Source organism: Bubalus kerabau, chromosome 6, assembly GCF_029407905.1.
Source record: "Bubalus kerabau isolate K-KA32 ecotype Philippines breed swamp buffalo chromosome 6, PCC_UOA_SB_1v2, whole genome shotgun sequence".
NCBI lineage: Eukaryota > Metazoa > Chordata > Mammalia > Artiodactyla > Bovidae > Bubalus > Bubalus kerabau.
The window spans coordinates 58,712,718-58,734,860 of record NC_073629.1 but is presented as its reverse complement, the minus strand read 5'-3'; the positions used below and the strand labels follow the sequence as shown (position 1 = coordinate 58,734,860).

General features: G+C 37.8%; 1 protein-coding gene across 1 annotated transcript in view; it reads right to left on the bottom strand.

Moving 5' to 3' along the window:
• The window catches only part of COL24A1 (collagen type XXIV alpha 1 chain), a 404,934-nt gene that overhangs the window by 68,507 nt on the left and 314,284 nt on the right, over positions 1–22,143 (bottom strand). The window contains exons 45-48 of the mRNA XM_055587104.1: positions 18,909–18,962; positions 18,745–18,798; positions 12,626–12,679; positions 11,378–11,485 (exon numbers count right to left, since the gene is read on the bottom strand). Of these exons, the coding sequence (XP_055443079.1) occupies positions 11,378–11,485; positions 12,626–12,679; positions 18,745–18,798; positions 18,909–18,962 (270 nt within the window). The remainder of the gene's footprint in view (positions 1–11,377; positions 11,486–12,625; positions 12,680–18,744; positions 18,799–18,908; positions 18,963–22,143) is intronic.

The following is a 22,143-nucleotide window of genomic DNA, read 5'->3' as shown; positions in this document are numbered from 1 at the left end:
GAAGTCACATTAAAGCTATTTCTTAAATACCGCCTAAATCCATTTGTTTCTTTCCATTTCCACTTCATCAGTCTAGTACAAACCATGCATATATATAGCCTGGAATATCGCAGTAAATAGTCTTCTTTTTAGTCTTCTGCATCTACTCCTGCCCCTTCCCATCCATTTTCCACACTGGAGCCAGAATAATATTCCTCCTATATTTAATACTCAATGGGATCCCACTGTCTAGATAATGCTCAGTATTCCTGGTAATTCTTTCCTTATCCACCATGATGCTGCTCTTGCTTACCTCAACAGCACCAAACTGTATCATTCTACACTTTGCTCACTAAACTTTAGCCACAACTGACCTTCTTCCTCTTCTTCTTCAATCATACTGTTCTTCCTAGCATTGTATATGCTATTGTTTCTGCCTAGAATATTTCTTTTTTGCTTTCTCCACTCACCATTATGATTCCTAATTTACTCCTGGTTGTAGTTCAATGTCATCTCTCTCTCTCTCCCTATTATCTTCATATAAAACCACTTTCCTGAGGTATCGTTAACGTAAACTTCAAAATCTAGAACCTGATAAATTGACATAAAGAATACATCTGTGAAAAAGTACATTAAAATGAAGGTAACATATCTACCACTCCCAAAATGTTCCCCTCTCCCTCTGTAAGTCGTCCTCACACACACTTTCCTCTCCAGGAAAACAATGACTTACTTTCTGTCTCTACAGATCAGTTTCCAGTGTCTAGATTTTATATAGGTGGCAGTCTACAGTATGTCCTCTTTGCTGTGCCTTTTTCCCCACTCAGAATAATTATTTTGAGATATATTCATATTGTAGTATGTATCAATTGCTCATTCTTTTTATTCTTTTATGTATATTTCATTATACATATGTACCACAATTTGTTTAGCCATTTACCTTTCGATGGACACATGGATTGTTTCCAATTTGGGGCTATTACAAAGAAAACTGCAACAAATATTCATGTGCAAGTTTTTGTGTGGACATATGCTTTTATTTCTCTAGGCCAGTTCAGAATGGCTGGTTCATAAGCCAGGTGTACCTTTAAAGTTTTAAGATAAGGCTAGTGTATTGGATAATTGACATCTTAATAGTATTGAGTCCTTTGATTTGTGAATATAGTGCATACATCATTTATTTGAGTCTTCTTTAATTTCTGTCAGCAATGTCATATGGTTTTCAGTATCAAGTTGCATATTTTAGGGGGGTCAGATTATCCGATTTTAACACGACAGTAAATATTGCTTTTTATTTTTTATTTTTAAATTTTATTTTATTTTTAAATTTTACATAATTGTATTAATATGGCTTTTTAAATGTCAATTTCCGATTGCTCAGGAATACAGTACATAGAAATACATTTCCTTTTCGCATATTGATATCGCACCCTGCAGCCTTGCTAAATTAATATTTGTGTTTTTTTTTTTGTAGATTCTGAAGGATTTTCGATATAGATGATCATGTTATCTGTGAATAAAGACAGTTTTATTTCTTTCAGTCCAATCTGGTGGCTTTTCCTTTTTCTTTTACTAACTAGAACCACACTCAGTGCTGAATGTCTCATGTAAATGTAGAGAATAATAAACATATCTGTTGGCATATGAGGCCTCAGGTTTGTCTCACAAACACCTACACAAAAAATACTTCTTGGAGGAAGTATTCAAATAATAATAGAAACAAATTCAGAAGATTCTACAAGAAATGCTGAAAAGTAATAGTGACTAAATAGTTGCGTTTACTACTCTGTTAAAAAAGAAACTAAGGATAAAGAGAAGTAAATGCCTGAGGATTAAGTCAAAATTCAACCTTATATTAAAAAATGATGAAGGGTAAACAAAAAAAAATGATGAAGGGAAAGGATGGTATATGGAAACAAAAGGGCATGAGAGCAAATAAAAGTATTTGTTTTGTTAGAGGGAAGATACAATTAGTGACATATTAAACAAATAACTAGAGTTAAATAAATACACATTTGGTTCTTAAATTCAGGGCAACTGCTACCAGAACACCAGTTGAGAGAGAATAGGTAACTTTTAAACCAGCAGAAGAGAATTCAATCAATACAATGAAAATTAGAAAACAAGAAAAAGAGAAACAAACACCCCAAAAGATAGTACAGGACAAAGAAACTAAAGAATAAAGATGGCAAAATATTCTTAATAGAGGAATTTTAGACGAAGTTTCTCTAAGACTAATAGTAGGATGTAGTAGGATTTCTGCTATTATTAGCAGTGGTGAACATGAACATGAAGTCACTCAGTCGTGCCCGACTCTTTGCGACCCATGGACTGTAGCCTACCAGGCTCCTCTGTCCATAGGATTTTCCAGGCAATAGTACTGGAGTGGATTGCCATTTCCTTCTCCAAGGGATCTTCCCAACCCAGGGATTGAACCTGGGTCTCCCGCATCATAGACAGACACTTTACCATCTGAGCCACCAGGGAAGTCCTGGTGGCTCAGACGGTAGCAGTGGTAGGATGTCTACTATTGCTGCTACATTTTCAAATAGTAGTGGGAGTCCCTATCAGCCTGTGTTGAAAGAAGAAAAAAATTTGAGTTTAAGAGTTAAAGTTGCCAATGTTTGAAAATACTACCACCTAAAACTCCAATAGGATCACAATAGTAAATTATTAGAAATAAAAAATACAATTGTATAGAATATAACATAAATTAGTAAAGGAAAGATACATCCATCTGAATGCAGAGTTTCCAGGGTAGCAAGGAAAGATAAGAAAGCCTTCCTAAGTGATCAATGCAAAGAAATAGAGGAAAACAATAGAATGGGAAAGACTAGAGATCTCTTCAAGAAATTAGAGATACCAAGGGAACATTTCATGCCAAGATGGGCACAATAAATGACAGAAATAGTATGGACCTAACAGAAGCAGAAAAAATTAAAAAGAGGTGGCAAGAATACATAGAAGAACTATATAAAAAAGATCTTAATGACCCAGATAATCATGATGGTGTAATCACTTACTCTCCTAGAGCCAGACATCCTGGAGTGGGAAGTCAAGTGGGCCTTAGGAAGCATCACTACAAACAAAGCTCGTGGAGGTGATGGAATTCCAGCTGAGCTATTTCAAATCCTAAAATGATGCTGCTGTTAAAGTGCTGTACTCGATATGCCACCAAATTTGGAAAACTCAGCACTGGCCACAGAACTGGAAAAGGTCAGTTTTCATTCCAATCCCAAAGAAAGGCAATGCCAAAGAATGCTCAAACTACTGCACAATTGCACTAATCTCACACTTTAGCAAGGTAATGCTCAGAATTCTCCAAGTTAGGCTTCAACAGTATATGAACTGAAACTTGCAGATGTTCAAGCTGGATTTAGAAAAGGCAGAGGAACCAGAGGTCAAATTGCCAACATCCGCTGAATCATAGGAAAAGCAAGAGAGTTCCAGAAAAACATCTGCTTCATTGGCTATGCCAAAGGCTATAACTGTGTGTATCACAACAAACTGAAAAATTCTGAAAGAGATGAGAATACCAGACCACCTTACTGGCCTCCTGAGAAACCTGTATTCAGGTCAAGAAGCAACAGTTAAAACCAGACATGGAACAAAAGACAAGTTCCAAATTGGGAAAGGAGTATATTGGGATACAAGGTATACAAGGCTGTATATTGTCATCTTGCTTATTTAACTTTTATGCAGAGTACATCATGCAAAATGCCAGGCTGGATGAAGCACAAGCTGGAATCAAGATTGCCAGGAGAAATATCAATAACCTCAGATATGCAGATGACATCACCCTTATGGCAGAAAGTGAAGAGGAAGTTAAGAGTCTGTTGATGAAAGTGAAAGAGGAGAGTAAAAAAGCTGACTTAAAACTCAAGATTCAAAAAATGAAGATCATTGCATCCAGTCCCATCACTTCATGGCAGATAGATGGGGAAACAATGGAAACAGTGTCAGACTTTATTTTCTTGGGCTTCAAAATCACTACAGATGGTGAGTGCAGCCATGAAATTAAAAGACACTTGTTCCTTGGAAGAAAAGCTATGACAAACCTAGATAGCATATTAAAAAGCAGAAACATTACTTTACTGACAAAGGTCCATCTAGTCAAAGTGATAGTTTTTCCAGTAGTCATGTATGGATGTGAGAGTTGGACTACAAAGAAAGCTGAGTGCAGAAGAATTGATGATTTTAAACTGTGGTATTGGTAAGACTCTTGAGAGTCCCTTGGACTGTAGGGAGATCCAATTAGTCCATACTAAAGGAAATTAGTCCTGATTATTCGTTGGATGGACTGATACTGAAGCTGAAACTCCAATACTTTGGCTACCTGATGCGAAGAACTGACTCATTTGAAAAGACCCTGATGCTGGGAAAGATTGAGGGCAGGAGGGGAGGGATGAGATGGTTGGATGGCATCACCGACTCAATGGATGAGTTTGAGTGAGCTCTGGAAGTTGGTGATGGACAGGGAAGCCTGGTATGCTGCAGTCCATGGGGTTGCAAAGAGTCGGACATGACTGAGCGACTGAACTGAACTGAACTTAGAGCTAAATAAGGGCACTGGGTGGAGAAAGAGTAGAACTTTAGGACAAGGGATGGGGATATCTGACCAGACATGGGCAAGGCCCAAGAACTGTGAACCTTCAATCCCTCTTAGTCTTCCTTGCCTGTGGAGATAGCCACCCTGTTCAAGCATCTGGAAGCACCATTAACAGCCTGAAGGACTGGCAGTTTGAAGCCTTGACTCAACTGTGGCCTACAGTCAATGAGGTTGAAGTGCTATAACTCCCCTAGCATACTGCATAGGAAGGGTCCAAAGGCTCAGAAAGATAGAAATGTGGAGGTAGATTTATCATGTGCGATCTGATCAATCACCCTCTAACGATGGCCCCTGAAAGGGATCAAAGGATACTCTTTACCAAGGTGGTAAGAAATCTTAGTATTAGGTTCCCTTATTTAAATAGGGGGCTTCTCTGGTGGCTCAGAGGGTAAAGTGTCTGACTGCAATGTGGGAGACCTCAGTTCGATCCCTGGGTTGGGAAGATCCCGTGGAGAAGGAAATGGCAACACACTCCAGTATTTTTGCCTGGAGAATCCCATGGACAGAGGAGCCTGGTACGCTACAGTCCATGGGGTTGCAAAGAGTCGGACACGACTGAGTGACTTCACTTCACTTCACTTCACTGGACTCTGAGTGGTAGAGTCTAGGTGACAGGGCTTTACTATCAGAGAAAAGGTAGAAGAAGTTATTACAATAAGCCACTGCTGCTGCTAAGTCACTTCAGTCGTGTCCCCCAGTCTGTGTGACCCCATAGACGGCAGCCCACCAGGCTCCCACGTCCCTGGGATTCTCCAGGCAAGAACACTGGAGTGGGTTGCCATTTCCTTCTCCAATGCATGAAAGTGAAAAGTGAAAGGGAAGTCACTCAGTCACGTCCGACTCTTCGCGACCCCATGGACTGCAGCTCACCAGGCTCCTCCGTCCATGGGATTCTCCAGGCAAGAGTACTGGAGTGGGGTGCCATCGCCTTCTCCAACAATAAGCCACAGGATGGAGCAGAACCAAATGTTCTGACCACAGAGATCTGTAGTAATTGTTAGTTGATCAAAGAGCCAAGAAATTAAACATACATTATGCCAATATACTGACATATAGGTAGGTCTGCATAATCCTAATTTAAGTCACTATACTTGGGATTCAGGACCTCTCACTAAGTTCCCAGTCTCAAGCCAGTTCCTAGCCCAGAACCTTTTGACTGAAGGGGAGGCAGGTTCTCTTTGAGGAAGAACCTGCAATGTGGTCATAGGTGTACACAGTAACTCTTGCCCTAAGCCATCTTCAGAGGGACTTGTGTTCATTTACCAGGTGACTGAACACTGGGAAAAGGGAAAGTCTCAACTTTTCTGGGGCTGTTAGATATTGGATTTGAACTGATAATAAACCCTGGAAATCCAAAATATCGTCATGGCACTCTGGTCAGAGTGGAAAGTTTATGAAGGCTAAGTGATAAATAGTGATAAATGCAGTTTTGGCCTGATATCTTTTCCAGGTAGTTTCAGCAGGGTTATGAGCCCAGTTGTCATTTTTGTATTTTTTTTTTCTCCAATCTCAGAGAATAGTGAAAATTCCTAACTCATAAAGTAAAGGCTACTGTAGTAGAAAGGGAAGAGACACATGGAAGCCCTTCCTTCCCACCCCTTCCTATCTCTTCCTGCCCCTTTCCCCACAGTAGTATACCTAAGGTAACAGCACATTCATGCAGAAAACTGTGCACATTAACCACCATGTCCCTGTGGAAAACTGTAAATACTATTGCCAAAAGATGCAGGAGCAGTGATTCTACTATATTTCGCACCCATTTTACTTGACTGATGCAAACATCAGATAACTCCAACACTTAAACTTACAAAATTAATTGTGTGTTAATGTCAGTCACCGCTGCAGTTTCTGAATGGTGTCTTTACTAAACAAGATAGCCATTAGCAACAGGAGTTACTGGCCCAGTGAAATACTTCTTACCAATGTTTCTATCTGTAAAGATAATCAGAAGCAGTTTGCTTGCTTTCACAAGGCAGAGAGAGCTGTATCCCTTCAATGCCTTATCTCAGTGTTATGTCAGCTCAGTTTCCTCTAGTAAAACAGACCAGTGGGATATCTTAACAGTCTTGAAAGCTCACAAAATATCACGCAGGTCCATTAAACTGAGGACACTGTGCAACCTGGACTGAATAAGTGCCCTAAAGATATGCCGGAAAAGTGAAAGTTGCTCAGTCATGTCTGACTCTTTGCAACCCCATGGACTATACAGTCCATGGAATTCTCTAGGCCAGAATACTTGAGTGGGCAGCCTTTACCTTCTCCAGGGGATCTTTCCAACCCAGGGATCAAACCCAGGTCTCCTGAGTTGCAGGCAGATTCTTTACCAGCTGAGCCACAAGGGAAGCCCAAAGATATGTCAGAGGATAGAATTAAAAAGTTCACAACACTTGGTAGATGGAAGAAGTTCCTAGGTTTGGCGGGTATATCAGGATACCCTCTCTAAGAGACAAGTACTTTGCATTGCTCAAAACAATAAAAGAGGCATGATGCTTGGTGAACCTCTCCAGACCTTGGAGTCAATCTATACCACCTTTGGGTATGCTGCTACAACCCATTTACTCACTTTATTGTGGCAAAAAATATATAGCATATATTTACCATTTTAACCAGTTTTAGATATATAGTTCAGAGGCATTCACTACATTCACACTGGTGTGTAACCATCACCATCGTCCATCTGCAGAACCTTTTCTGTCCCCAAAATGAAACTCTGTACCCATTAAACAGTAACTTCTCCATTTCCTTCTCCTCCCAGTCCTTCCATTCTACTTTCTATGAATTTGACCACTTTAGGTACCTTATATAAATGGAATCATATAATATCTTTATGTTTGTGTCTGGCTTAGGATAATGTCTTCGAGGTTTATCCATGTTGTAGCATGTGTCAGAATTTCCTTCCTTTTTAAGACAATAACATTCCACTGTATTAATATGTATATAACACATTTATCTGTTTCACTGCTGACACTCATGTGGGGTTGTTTCCATCAATTGATGACTGTGAGTAGTGCTATTATGAACATTGGGAAAATTTCTGTTCAAGTTTCTGCTTTCAGTTCTTTGGGGTATACACCCAGGAGAGGAACTGTTGGATCATATGGTAATCCAATGTTTAATTTTTCAGGACCTGCCATACTGTTCTCCACAGTGGCTACAGCATTTTATATTCCGATTAGCAGTGCACAAGGGTTCCAATTTCTTTACAAACTTACCAACAATTTTCTTATTTTATAATTTTCTTTCTTTTTTGGGGGGGGGGTGGTAGGGACTAGCTATCTTAGTGGTAGTAATTTGTTGTTGTTCTTGTTGTTTAGTTGCTAAGTCATGTCTGAGTCTTTGAGATCCCATGGACTATAGCCCGCCAGGCTCCTCTGTCCACGGGATTTCCCAAGCAGGAATCCTGGAGTGGGTTGCCATTTCCTCCTCCAGGGGATCTTCTCAACCCAGAGGTCAAACTCACATCTCCTGTACTAGCAGGTGGTTTCTTTACTGCTGAGCCACCAGGGAAGCCCAAAGTGGTGTCTAATAGTGGTTTTGATTTTTGTTTTCCCTAATGATTAGTTATGCTGAGCACCTTTCCTTGTGATTACAGGTCATTTGTGTATCTTATTTGAAGAAATATCCATTCAAATCCTTTGCCAACTTGCTAGTTTTTGTGGGCCCCGAGGAAAAGACTCTGCAGCAGATTCAAGATGCCATGTAAGATACCTTGCTATTTGAATGGATGACTGAGCAGATCCAATAATATGAGAAGGGTCTTTAGCTAATAGAGATGCTATATGCAGCCTTTGGTAATCCCAATAAGAGAATCAGAGCTTATATCCATAAGGCTTTGTAGATAAGTCATGCCTTCTTTGCCAAATGTAATCTCCCATTTGGAAAGCAGTTCTGGACTTTGTCTGGTTGAAACTGAATTATCAAATAACTATGTGTCCTGAACTGCTCATTATGATAAGAGTGATAGCTGATCCACTGAATCATAAAACTGGCTGTGTACAGCAGCATTCATGTCTAAATAGAAATAGTATTGGGCCCTGCTGCTGCTGCTGCTAAATCGCTTCAGTCGTGTCCAACTCTGTGCAACCCCATAGACAGCAGCCCATCAGGCTCCACCGTCCCTGGGATTCTCCAGGCAAGAACACTGGAATGGGTTGCCATTTCCTTCTCCAATGCATGAAAGTGAAAAGTGAAAGTGAAGTCACTCCGTTGTGTCCGACTCTTAGCGACCCTATGGACTGCAGCCTACCAGGCTCCTCTGTCCATGGGATTTTCCAGGCAAGAGTACTGGAGTGGGGTGCCATTGCCTTCTCCGGTATTGGGCCCTAGTAGTCCAAAAATCACAAATGAAATATGCCATCATGCAATTGAGACGTCCATGATGCTTGTTCTACTGCTCCTTCAGCCTTCCTAGAGAATTCTCTTAACCAGTTAGTAAGGGAGAAGAAAGCTCCAGCTTGTTTTATAGCTAAATGTGCACTGAATTTCACCATCATTTACAAGGGATTGCTGCTGCATTGAACTGTGAAAGACATCACTGAAAGAAACTCTTCCCAGTGGGCAGAGCTTGGGCAAACCCATATATACGGGCAATCCATATAGCCATGCTTGGTGTTTGTAACTAAAGAAGCCCTGCCAATATGCTCTGGAGTTCTGAGTTTTGCAATAGCCCTGAGTGTGGCCTCAGCATCTGGCTTTAAGTCCCCTTCATTTTGAGTCTGTCCTGTATTGAGCTAGTGATTTGGTTTCATGCCTTAGCCTTCACCCACACTGTCAATAAAAGCAGTGTGCCAGATTCTAGAATATAACTTAAAATTAAAATGAAATCACTATCTTATTTTCATCGATTGTTTTCTGTATTAGCTTCTCTCAGTCATTATATTACTGTCCTTGAAGTATTATCCTATTGAAGAAGAATGTAATTAGAAAATGTCTGTTTTTGTTCTAGAAACTAGCAGCAGATAATAGTCACGTGCCATATTGCTGTTTTTATGCAAGAGAAAATGGTTCATATTTTTCTAAGTCCAAATCAGTGTATTCATTCCATTTCCCAATTTTCAGTCCTTTCCAGGGGGACCTGCAGGTGTCACATATTACCAGAAAGAAGTTTTCACAATGAAGTGACCTGATATAAAAAGTAATGCATGACTGTGACCTGTCACTAGTGTCTGATACATATCTTATATGCTGAATATCTGAAATTCCTATTAAACACATATACATAGGATACTGATCTGTATTATCCATATCTGGAATAAGTATCTGGGTTAGTGGTATTTTAGTCAGAAAACAAATGAGTTCCTCTTCCTATAATTAAATCAATCTATTTGCTATTATTAGTATTTACAACTCAGTTATTAGCCTTATAGATTACTGGGCACAGCCACATACATACCACCTCCTTGATTAAACTTGTGTTCACAGCAAAATATATGACATATTTTGAAATGTGGTTTTCCTTGTTTCAACCCTCAAAATCTTATTCAAAGCAATAAAATAAGATTCATTATAACATTTTTAAGTAAAACTTAAACAGAGACTCAGACCAACTCTTAAGCTTTTGATATTGTATTTTTTAAAATCCACAACCTCATTTTAAGACTATTACATGGTGAGCCTAGAATGTAGCATCTAAATGAAGGCCCAGGGCATGAGCTCTCTTTAAGACTGAGATCTCAAATCAAAGTCCTCTTTTAACCAGACTGATATTAATGGTAGAAGTTTATGAAGTACATATTTTAATTAAAAACATCAGCTTGACTTTCAAAGTTTTCTAGGCCTTAACTTGATGGTCTGATATTCAGATATACTGTCTCCAAAACAAATAGAAACCAAGCTAAGCCTCCTTAAAAATATTCACCTTTCCAGATAGAATCTGGTTAGATATTTATTTCTTAAATAATTAGATTTGCTGGTCATAATTCAATAGATTTTTTTTTTAAACAAATGAGATAGTTAATTACAGTGAAAGAAGAATATTAATTTGGGTTTGGTTTTGGTACAGTCCCAAGTTCATATGAATAAACAACTAGGACTGATTTATTTAAGAAAAGAAAAACAGATTAATATATAACCATATCCAAATAGTAGAAAAGTAAAAGGATAAATTTTACTGGATTTACTGGATTACTGAAATATGTGATTAATTATTCTCATATTTCAAGTGGAAACACAACATGGGATAACAATAAATATCCAGATTATAATGACCTTAGGAAGGAAAAAGGGAAAGTGGATAAGTGAAGACAAAAGTATCATTTTAAGTTTCTGATCAAATAAATAAGATAGAAATTTGCATAAAAATAAGAATCTATGTCATTGCTCATTGCATCACCAATGGATGAACACAGAGAAAATATTGACATAATTCTTATAAAATAGTGTGGCTATAAAAGTAAAGGGAAAATGATTTTGGCAGAGCTTATCTTGAGTTATTGCTAAGCCTGAAATGTTCCAAAGGTGGCTTAAGACATTTGATGAACTCAAAACAGTCAGCTTGTGTAGCCTTTAAAATATTACTTCTTTATGGTTCCTAGTTACCAGTTTTTATATGTACTAAGAATGATATAAACTAGTAATAATATGGGTTATTATATATAAAATATCCAACAGAATGTACTCATTGACATTCCCTGAAAATGATAAACACGATTCCAAAATAATTATTATAGTGATGATTGCCTTAATCTGAGCGAATGTCAAAGCTAAGAAAGACAGCGAAAATATCTATGATCTTGTAAAGAGACACTTATGCATAAGAAATAAAGTGCAAAGAACATTCAATCTACTCACAGGAAGTCCGTGTTTTCCTGGTAGCCCAATTTTTCCAGGGTTTCCTGAAATGCCTTCTGCTCCATGGTATCCTTGCATGCCTTTTGGCCCAGGTAGTCCTGGAAGTCCCTTGATAATTAAAAATTACTTGGATTATAGAGAGATGCTGTACAGATATTTAAATGACAAATACTTTTATACTTATTAAGATAGGGGGTTACATTTTTAATATTCTGTCCCAGGATAAATTTTTCTATTTCCTGGATTCCTTAATAATTTACTATTTGGATACAACAGATCAGTCAACTGTCCCCTAAACAAAATGCCAAGCTAATCAGCAATTTACTTGGTAATCTTTTCTGCTTTAATGTACTCTCCTAGTATTTCTCACTGTGCCAGCCCATGGTTTATCCAGCTGTGGAGAAAAGATCAGCCATGTGCACTTGTCAGCATAGAATACAGGCTGACATTCATCATCTCGAAAACTTCATACTGTATTATTTCCCCAAGAAATAAATTAAGGCTCTTTAATTGCTGCTTTGAATTAGATAAATATACAACTGAATAAAGGTCTGAACATTTTTGTTTCTATTCTTGAGGAACAAGATTTAATCTACAGGGATCTCTGATCTCAATGTGCTTATAATTTATATTCACTTCTTTACTTTTCTTGAACCAACACAGGCCACTCAAATCAGGCCCTTGGCTAGGGGAGACCTGCAGGAAGCCTTTGCTATATAAGCTAGTCAACACATACTTGCCTGGCCAAAGAGGAAATGAATGGCTAAGGTAAAATTAAACTTTGTTTTATGATGAAAGGATTTGAAGTTTTTTTGTTCTTCTAAGACTTTCTGTTCTATTTCCCAGGAAAATGAGAGGTCAAGTTCTCTCACTAAAATCCAGGTCACGTCCTTTTAATCACGCTTGGAAATTTCTGACCTTTGTCACCATTCATTTAGTCAAGACTCCAAGTTCCCTGTTTTTCAGTGGCTCATCATCAGACAGTAGTAGGATGAATTCACAGACAGGTCTCCATACACTGGAAAATAACATCCTTTAACTGCAGTGACTTCTATTTCAACACCAAGCTTGGTTTTGAGCTAATGGTCATATTTTGTTCCCTCTGTGTTCCAGCACGGGTTTAAACATTTTTTAAAGACAATGTGATTTATCCAATACTTGTCATAATTGGCTCCAAACTATTCTGCTTGCTAAAGTTGCCAATTCTATTTAGAAAAATAATAAAGATGAAGACAGCCTGTTACTTACAGGAATCCCAGGTTTCCCAGAAGGACCAGGAGCTCCTTTTTTCCCTTTAGGACCCTAAAAATGTGAAGCACTGCTGTCAATTGATTGCAATACACAGAAGGCACAGAAAAGAACTCTAAGACCTGGATGCTACAAGCAAGTCCTTACACTCATTAGTTGGTTATCATTGGGATTGCCATTTAACTTTCCTGGGAGTCATTTTTTTCATGTGTAAATGAGAGAATTTGACCAGATAATCGATGAATTTCCACCTGGCCTCCAAAAAGAGCTATCCTTAGTGGCTCAGGATGGTAAAGAATCTGCCTGCAATGCAGGAGACCCAGGTTCAATCTCTGGGTCAGGAAGATCCCCTGGTGAAAGAAATGGCACCTCACTCCAGTATTCTTGCCTGGAAAATTCCATGGACGGAGGAGCCTGGTGGTCTACAGTCCATGGTGTCGCAGAGTCAGACAGGACTAAGCAATTAACTGTCAAAGATTTATAAAACGTGAAAGTGAAGTCGCTCAGTCATGTCTGACTCTTTGCGACTCCATGGAGTGTAACCCACCAAGCTCCTCTGTCCATGGAATTTTCCAGGCAAGAATACTGGAGTGGGTTGCCATTTCCTTCTCCAGGGAATTTTCCTGACCCAGGGATTGAATCCGGGTCTCCTGCACTGCAGGCAGACGCTTTACCACCTGAGCCATGGGGAAGCCCCCATAGTTCTAAAAAGAAACTGATCGTTTAAACACAAGTTCCCACTTGCAGGCAAGGCCTATGTCTCCCTATTGAAATTGGTTAAGTACCTATTTAATTAATTCAGTGAACATTCATTGGGGCTTCCCCAGTGGCTTAGTGGTAAAGGATCCACTGCAACACAGGGGATGCGGGCTCTATCCCTGGGCTGGGAAGATCCTCTGGAGAAGGAAATGCAACCCACTCCAGTATTCTTGCCTGGAAAATCCCATGGACAGAGGAGAGTGGTGGGCTACAGTGGATGGTGTTACAAAATAGTCAGACACGACTTTGCTATTTAGTGACAAAATAACAGCAACAAACATTCATTGACTATGAGGTATCAGGGACTCTGTTATGTGTTGGAGATGCAAAATTAACGCTCCTGTTCCCAAGGCACGTAAAGTAGAGTGAGGGATATGAACCACTAACTTAAAATGTGCTCTCTGGAAGTACAGAGAAGAACATACTTGTGAATCAAAGAAAAGATATTTATTTCTCACAGAGCTGCTTGTTTTTCAATGTGTGAGATGTTTTAAATTATAATTGATTCAGCTGTAATGGTCTGCCAGGATAGTTAGAAATTTGCTCTTGCAAATCATGCCATTATTCTCATGCTATCCTAAAATTATCTTAAGAAGAAAAATGTGGAAAAGAGTGACCTAGTTCACAAATTAAAAAAAAGAAGCATATTGCCATTACCAGACACATTTTTCAGAAGTCAGAAGTTCTCAGAATCAAGATAATTTCACCAAAATGGGATGTTAAGTTGTTAAAATCTGAAGATAGTTGTGCTAAAAAGTCAATTTGACAATAATAACAAGACAAAAAATTTCAAAAGATGTTACATACTCTGAAAATGAGCTTAAATGTTTTAAGAAGAGATAGTGTATGTAGTAACAGAGAAAAAGGGCATTTTCTGTAAGAAATAAAAATCCCATTTTGTTAGAATTTGATGAAAGGGAACTATATTAATCAAGGGTTATACCTCCAGGTTCAAAAACTATTTTACTTGCTTCAAAAAGTCACTAATGTAAATTCCTCCTAAAGGTAAGAAAATGGGATAGTTGGTGAACTGCATTTACTTGAAGTAAATACAATTTCTGGAACATATGATCCCTATAATTTTAGATTGCAATGAAGAAATGAAATAGGCAAGTAAATACTATTTTAAATATTGAAAACAATTTTGTTCTTGGTTGTTTTGAATAGCACAAAATAGTATATGAATTGTGATAATATTCAAATATGTTAACTGGTGTGCTTTTTTCTTCACAGTATTTCTTTTTATAAAGTGAAAGATCTGTTCTAGACTTTTGATTTTTAAAATAAACTTTTTTTAGCTTATGAATTTCAAAATAGTCCTCTGAAACTCATGGTGGGGTAATAGTTTGAAAAGAATGTATTTCCTTAACACAAAAATGCAACCCACTCCAGTATTTCGTGCAACCCATACAAAAACCTGATTTTCGAATATTAAAAGTCTCAAAAATCAAGGTAATAAAGGATTCAAGTCATAAAATTTATGACACAAAGAACATATTTAGAAGAATTATAATAACATAAGAGAAAGTTTTTCCTACCTAAGGGGATATAAAAAAAATCTTCACTTTGGAGAAAAGTAAAAAGAGAAGCAAGACTGTGAAGACACTGACGGGTATCTCTGAGAAGAGATCCTGATACCACCCTCAAGTCCCAGAGTGGGTGGAAACAATAATACTGCAGACAGATGTGGGGACTTGGGCACAGAGATGATGGCTAGGGAGACTAAAGCCTCATGAGATGTCCACTAAATTGCACTGAGTTTCAGCAACAAGAGTAGAAATTTCTGCATGAGATGTCAGGCCACGGGTCTTGAGAAAGGCTAAGTCCCTCAAGTACAGAGCATGGTGTGGGGAACAGCAGAATATTATTTCCATGTGGCCAAGAACACATGGCCCTTAGGGCCCTATCTGAGGAGATCTTTGAGTTGAGAAAACAGCTGTACAAATCAGCAGGGATCAAAGAACTTCTGCTAGGAGGGCCAATGTAGACACCAAAATAGTGGAACGATGGCCGATGGGGCTCCAAAGGAATGATGCACATTTCAGCAGATGCTAGCATGAACAGATGATGGCTGAGACCCAATCTCACCTCCTATTCCTCTTCCCACCATTGCCACCCCGAGTGTAACTGCATATTTGAAAAGAAAATTAATGGGAAAAACTCTCTAAATCAAATGCAAGACATCTGAGTGGACAGAGTTAAAGGCAATCAATTGACTAAATTTCCATCAATTAGGTTTCTACCACAGGCCAGGAAGGGCACTCAGAACAGAAATTAAGTTCCATGACAAAGAACATAAAGTTATACTTTTAGTGTACCTGAGTTTATGGCTTAAGGTTCAGATATGCTATACGTATATATAAGTGCATTATTCCAAACATTCAAATAACAAAATAAAAACAAAGACATTCATGTACCATCACAAATCAATTATGTTTTGGGGTAACTATTATGTTGGGAATTTTTTCAGAACAGGTAAATACTGTACTCTAAAACCTACATATATGGGTCTACCATTGTGAAAATTAGAATTAGAATATTAGTTATTAATACTTGGATAGGTATGAGGAAGTAGCTCCAACAGAATAACACTAAAGGAAAATTATGGCTGTGCAGATTATTTTTAAAGAATACTTTTGCTACTTTTAATGGTAAAATTGTGGCAGAAACCTACCTACTGAACATAAAGTTATAAGAAATAACAAAATAGTCTCTTCTGTTTTTAGATGGTCAATTCACGAACAGTTTCCTTATGACAATTATTGTCATCATAACTAAAATGAAGTAGGCCAGTTAGAGAAACCACAGACTTCCAATGGAGGTTTAAAATACATAAAGGTCAACAAAGTATAAAAGACTGGTATTTTTTTGAATTTGTGCATTAAAAAAACCCTTGACTTTTGAATTGCTAGGTATTCTTATAACTAAATTAAGAGCCAAATATTACTAAATATTAATCCTACACAGAGGTGGTCTGTTCAGTAGGAAATTAAAGACTGGGCCAAAGACAAAGAAAAAAATAGAAGGTGTTAGCTGGTGATTAATTGAGTTGGTGTCATAAAAAGGGAGGGAAATGTCACTCTTCTACCAATGCCCAAAAATTAAAATGTAATAAAGCTAGAAGCATTCTATGCTCTTTTCAAACAACTTACTCATATTATTTTATTTAAATTTAAGTATCTCATAAATCAAACAGACTTTCCTGTTCCCATAATAGGAAAGGTGAATGAATTCATATATAGTCTTCAGAGTATATGCAGAATTGTGCTCTTTTGTCTGCTTAGCTTTGAAAAATAGAATAACCCTCTTGAAATCAGATCCATTTAAAACAGCTTTCAATTCATTGGAATTGTACCACTTTACAGACTACAAAAGTAGGTAATCTAATTCTTTAGATAACAGAAAATTTTAAATGTGCCGTCACTATCCAAACACTCATTTGTTTTTTATTTAAATGAAGCTGAAGAATAGTCATCTCAATTACTTTGCTAGTTCTAACTTTGTTAGAGAGGGTAGCTTTAAAATACAAACACAGACTTAGAGAGGTAAGTAAGGCTCATACTGTTTTTAACCAAGAAATTTCAACTCACTAAAATCTGGAATTTTGTTTTGGGAAGAAAATAAAATTTTGGCTTGAGTCTCTGTATTTGAAAGCCATTATGGGACAGTTCACTACATTTGCATTATGAAAGTCTCTAAAAAATGTAGTGGTTTGCAATTGGTTTTGACTTGACTTGCTCCAATTTTTTTTAATAGTTGTCCACAGTTTCATATCTGAGACACTAATAAATGAATCAGTTGGTTAAGTAAAATTAATATTTAATTTAATCTATAAAAGAAGGCTTCTGTGTAATACTGGGAGTCAAGAAATAAAGTTTCTAATGTTGGTTTTGTTGTAACCAGTTTTGTGATCTTAGTAACTCATAATCTCTTCCGGACCTGAACTACTTCATTTGAAAGATGAGAGGGCTGTCCAAATGATTTTAAAGGGCCTTTTCCAAATCGAAAAAACACATTTAAAGCTTTACAGAAATAAGATGACGGCTATTCCACAGGATCCATCTGGCTATTCAAAGTGACCCTTAAGTTCATGGAGTTTCAAAAAAACGGTTCTGGCAACAACCATCCCTATCTGAAATTGTATAAGGGCTTTTAGTGTAACCTCAGGCTGTGTGCCAGCCTCGCCCATAGTGGGAAAAGAACTAGTTGTCATGGATTATACAGAATTTAAACCATAGCTCCTCAGCACTTTTCAGTTCTAATACCTGGGAAGAGCTGACTGTATAGGCTGGAGGTGCAGTGACCTAGTAAGAATATTTTATTTTCATTGGTATAATTTTAACAGATATGAAAAAACAGCAAAAAAAAAATTCTTTTTTCTGAGATATGTCCAAAAGCAGAAAGAAAACACCAAGAAAATGAAAGCACTATGAAGGATTAGAAATTTTAGGATCAAACCTTGGGAGAGCATTTTCCTCCTTAGCCATTTAAAGCAAGCATGAGCAAGTCATATGAAAGCATTAGTAGTGTTCTAGGTTCACAGATTTTTCCACTGCTTTTTTCAATTTGGGTATTACAAATTCTAAGTGAATGAGACAGCTGTATTCTTTCTTCTCATTTTTTTTTAATAAGGCTGAATGAAAAATTGGGTAGCAATGAACTGATGCTACAAATTACAAATCCAGTTGTTATGTAAGGCTGTGTGTGTGTGCTCAGTCATGTCCAACTCTTACGACTCCATGAACTGGAACCCACCAGGCTGCTCTGTCCATGGATTTTCTAGGTGAGAATACTGGAGTGGGTTGCCATTTCCTTCTCCATATATAAGGTTGAAGCAACATCTATTCTGATACAGGGAAGGAGATGGCTAAATTCAGTAATAATATATTTTTAGTTTGTCGATAACAAATAATTGACTTTTGCTATGGGAAAAAAAAGTCTTTTAAGCCCATTTTGACTCTGTATCATATAGTCCAACGATTTATACCTCTACTTTACTACAGTAACTATATAAGCATGACTGCTAAATTTTCTCTTGGCGATACTGGTTTTAAGGCTAGTTGTTATTTCTACCTGAAACCCCAAAGAAGGACAATTAGTTTGGGATAAGTCTAGGCAATTTTCTAAAAGCCAGAGTAGTCTGCTGGTAAAGAGAAATTTGGAGGGCAGTCAAAACACATAAATTAATCAATAAATGCTTTAGCACAATTATTGACAAACACATTGTTTAGAGGCCCCTGGTGATTCTTGTTCTGAAAGGGTGAATGATCATTTAAGTTATAATAAACAGCAACGCCCTGTGTCCTTGCTTTCTCAAACCAGAAATACATTTCAAATTGTCTTAAATGATTTCAACTTACTTCAGATCCTCTCTCTCCTTTTAGTCCTTGTTCACCCTGGTCACCTGGCTCACCCTTTAACAGGAATCAAAATAGAAATCACAGATAAAGCAGAGACCAAATAAGATATGTTAACATTAATGTTTTTAAATGCCAGAGTTACAAAGAATGCTTTCAAAACATACTGGGGGCCCTTGCTGTCCAGTGGCACCTCTTGGTCCTGGTATACCTACATGGCCCTATGAAGAGAAAAGGATATATTATTAGAATACATAAAGACATACAACTAAGAGGATACAGTAGTATCACCTAAAGTGGAAGTGAAGTCGCTCAGTCGTGTCTGACTCTTCGCGACCCCATGGACTGTAAACCCGCTACACTGCTCTGCCCATGGGATTTTCCAGGCAAGAATACTGGAGTGGGTTGCCATTTCCTTCGCCAAGTATCACTAAAAGTGGTAACAGAATGTTGCAAATTTCAATTTAAATATTATAATTATTCTCTCTTAGAAATAGTATAGAACATAACAGCCACTTGCATATAATGATGACTGAGAAAGAGTATAGAGGTTTTTCCCATATGGGTTAATACAGGTCTGCCAAAAGATGTCTATGCCCTAATCCTCAAAAAGTGTGAATGTGATCTTATTTGGAGAAAAGTGTTTTTGCAGATATCATCAAGTTAAGTATTTTAGAAGGAGATTATCCTGGACTCTTTGTGACCCTCTGGATTGTAGCCCTCCAGGCTCTTCTGTCCATGGGATTATCCAGGCAAGAATCCTGGAGTGGGTTGCCATTTCCTCCTCTAGGAGATCTTTCCGACCCAGGGATCGAACCTGTGTCTCTCATGTCTCCTGCATTAGCAGGTGGATTCTTTACCATAGCACCACCTGGGAAGTTCTCTGGATTATCCATGTGGGCCCCAAATCCACTGACAGGTGTCCTTGTAAGACACACAGAGAAAGAGAAGGATACAAAGGAGGTCATGTGAAGATGAGCAGAGGATGGAGTGATGCAGCCACAAGGGATGCTGTTAGCTACTAGAAGCTGGAAGAAGCAAGAAAGTTTCTTTCCTAGAGCCAGTGATGGGAGCACAGCCCTGTTCATATCTTGCTTTTGGATTTTTGGCTTCCAGGATTATGAGAGAATAAATTTCTGTTGTTTTAAGCCATCTGGTTTGCGGTAATTTGTTATGGCAGGCTCAGGAAACTAACATAGTAAATAACTAGTGAATAAAGAGTTTGAAAGCAAATGTCTTTTTTCAATCTTTTTCCCAGTGTTCTATGGTCTCCACTTTTACAAATTAAGGTCACAGCCATTTAGATAGTAGATTTACTGAGTTAAAGACTGGTAGTCATTACTGCATACGCCAAGACATCAAGTGACTCTGACTCTAGCAATCTGTCATCAGCCCAGTTCTCCTAGAAAGGAATGCTGACCCACCACATTTTTCAAGTGTGCAAACAGAAACTAACAACAACCTAGGGGCATGTCAGGTAACAGTTATGCAGAAAGAATTCCACATGTAATCTCTTTTATCCCCTTCCCCACTGTCCACTTCAGATTCTTTTCTTCCTGTATATTACAGAAAGGATGCCATAGGAAGGACAGTTATCAGGCTCATCTCCTTTCTGGGCTGGTAGAAGAAGGGATTACTTAAGGCTAATGATTTATTCTCCTGCAAGATCATTTGAAGTCTTTTTTGTTTGCATTCTGCAGCATAAATGTTTATGGTTTTAAGATTCAACTTCCTGATAAAGTAAACAAATCCTGTTTAAGGGAGAGAACAGTTGCAAGAGATAAAGGGTAATTTGGAAAGCTTTCTATAAATAGCACACAGTCATAACTAAAGAGAAAAGGATGACTACCCACAAACAATATGACTCTTACTAACAAAACATGACCAGGATCAGCAAGTAACAGAATCAGGTCAACCATGAGGGAGCTTCATTCAAGTAAATACAATTATTGTAGGTCACTTATAAAGCCAGCTCAGGAGAGAAGCAATTGGTGAAAAGTTGGGGTTACAAAGTGAACTAAGTGACAGTAACCATACTGAGTCAACTACAAAACTCCAAACCATCATGGTCTATTATGGTTTTGTCACCATTCTAGCTGCAGTTTTACAGAGACCTTTTTAGAATGATCATAGAAGAGCCAACTGCCTCTTATAGGTTTGTGATGTTTGGATGCAAACCTTAGGAAAATCTAACTTGTTTACTAGGAGCTCCACTATAGTTCCTTTGGCTCTTTCCATCCCAATAAAAACTGACAAATTATTTTCTACAGTGGTAAGAATTAAATGTACTGCAGTAAATATTATTATGAAGTTATGTGGGCAAGATTACAGGAAGTGATTATTTTTTTTCTGGTGATGTTAGTAGTGGGAGGGGTTGGATGATCAAAGGGAGTCTGGAGAGGATTTTATATGGAAAGTGATGATTATATATGATGATGATTATAAAATCATAAGTGATGATTTTATATGGGAAGCTGAAGTTTAAAGGATGAGTTTTCCAGGCGGTAAAGAAAAAGGAAGGCATTCTGCAGAGGAATAGCATGGGAGAATGAATGGAGAGTCATCTAACACAACATGTTAAGTGGAGAATGGATTTAAAAGGGCTGTGACTGTTGATAGTGAGTCTAGTTAGTGAGCTATTAAAAGAATTCAGGCAATAAATGATGAAACCCTAAAGTAGGGTGAAGTGGATAGACTCCAGAGATACATAAAAGGTCAAAAGAAGTGGCCAATTGAAGTTGAGAGATGAGAGGATAGAGAAAGGGGAGAATGAGGAGGGAGAGGTGAGAGAAAAGAGAAAGCAAGCGAGAGCGACAAAGAGAGAGAGAGAGACAGAAAGAGGGAAGATTAGTTTACTAGACACCTGGATGTCTGCTGGTACTATTCACTGAATTAAAGACATAAAAAGAGGGGGATCAGATTTGGACTGGGACATGCTGAGTCTGAGGTACCTGTGATGATGTCTAGTAGCTATTTGGATGTGTATGTCTAATGCTAAGGACTGAAGACCAAGTGAGAATAGGATTAGTAGTTATTTTATTGTATGCAAAAAATTCTATGGCCTTTGCTAAACCAAAATAAAAAGGAGTTTAAGGTAGAACATAATTTATTCAACTTATTTCTAGGGCTTTGTCTCATATAAGTTTAGGTTGACTTAATCTTAGGTATTTATGTTTCTGCTCACACTTTTAAAAAGTGAATATTAACAGTGTAGTGTTCTTATTCATACCATGTCCTCTGGCTCTCATATCAAACCTCAAATGACTTTATCTTGACATACATGATGTGTAGTTTTCTGGATGGCAAATATTTTACTATATCTGCTTTTATACTGATTAAATATTCTTGTTTTTTATATGTGATGTCTAGGGAGTCAAAGACTGTGTGTTGAGTGCTCCGTGT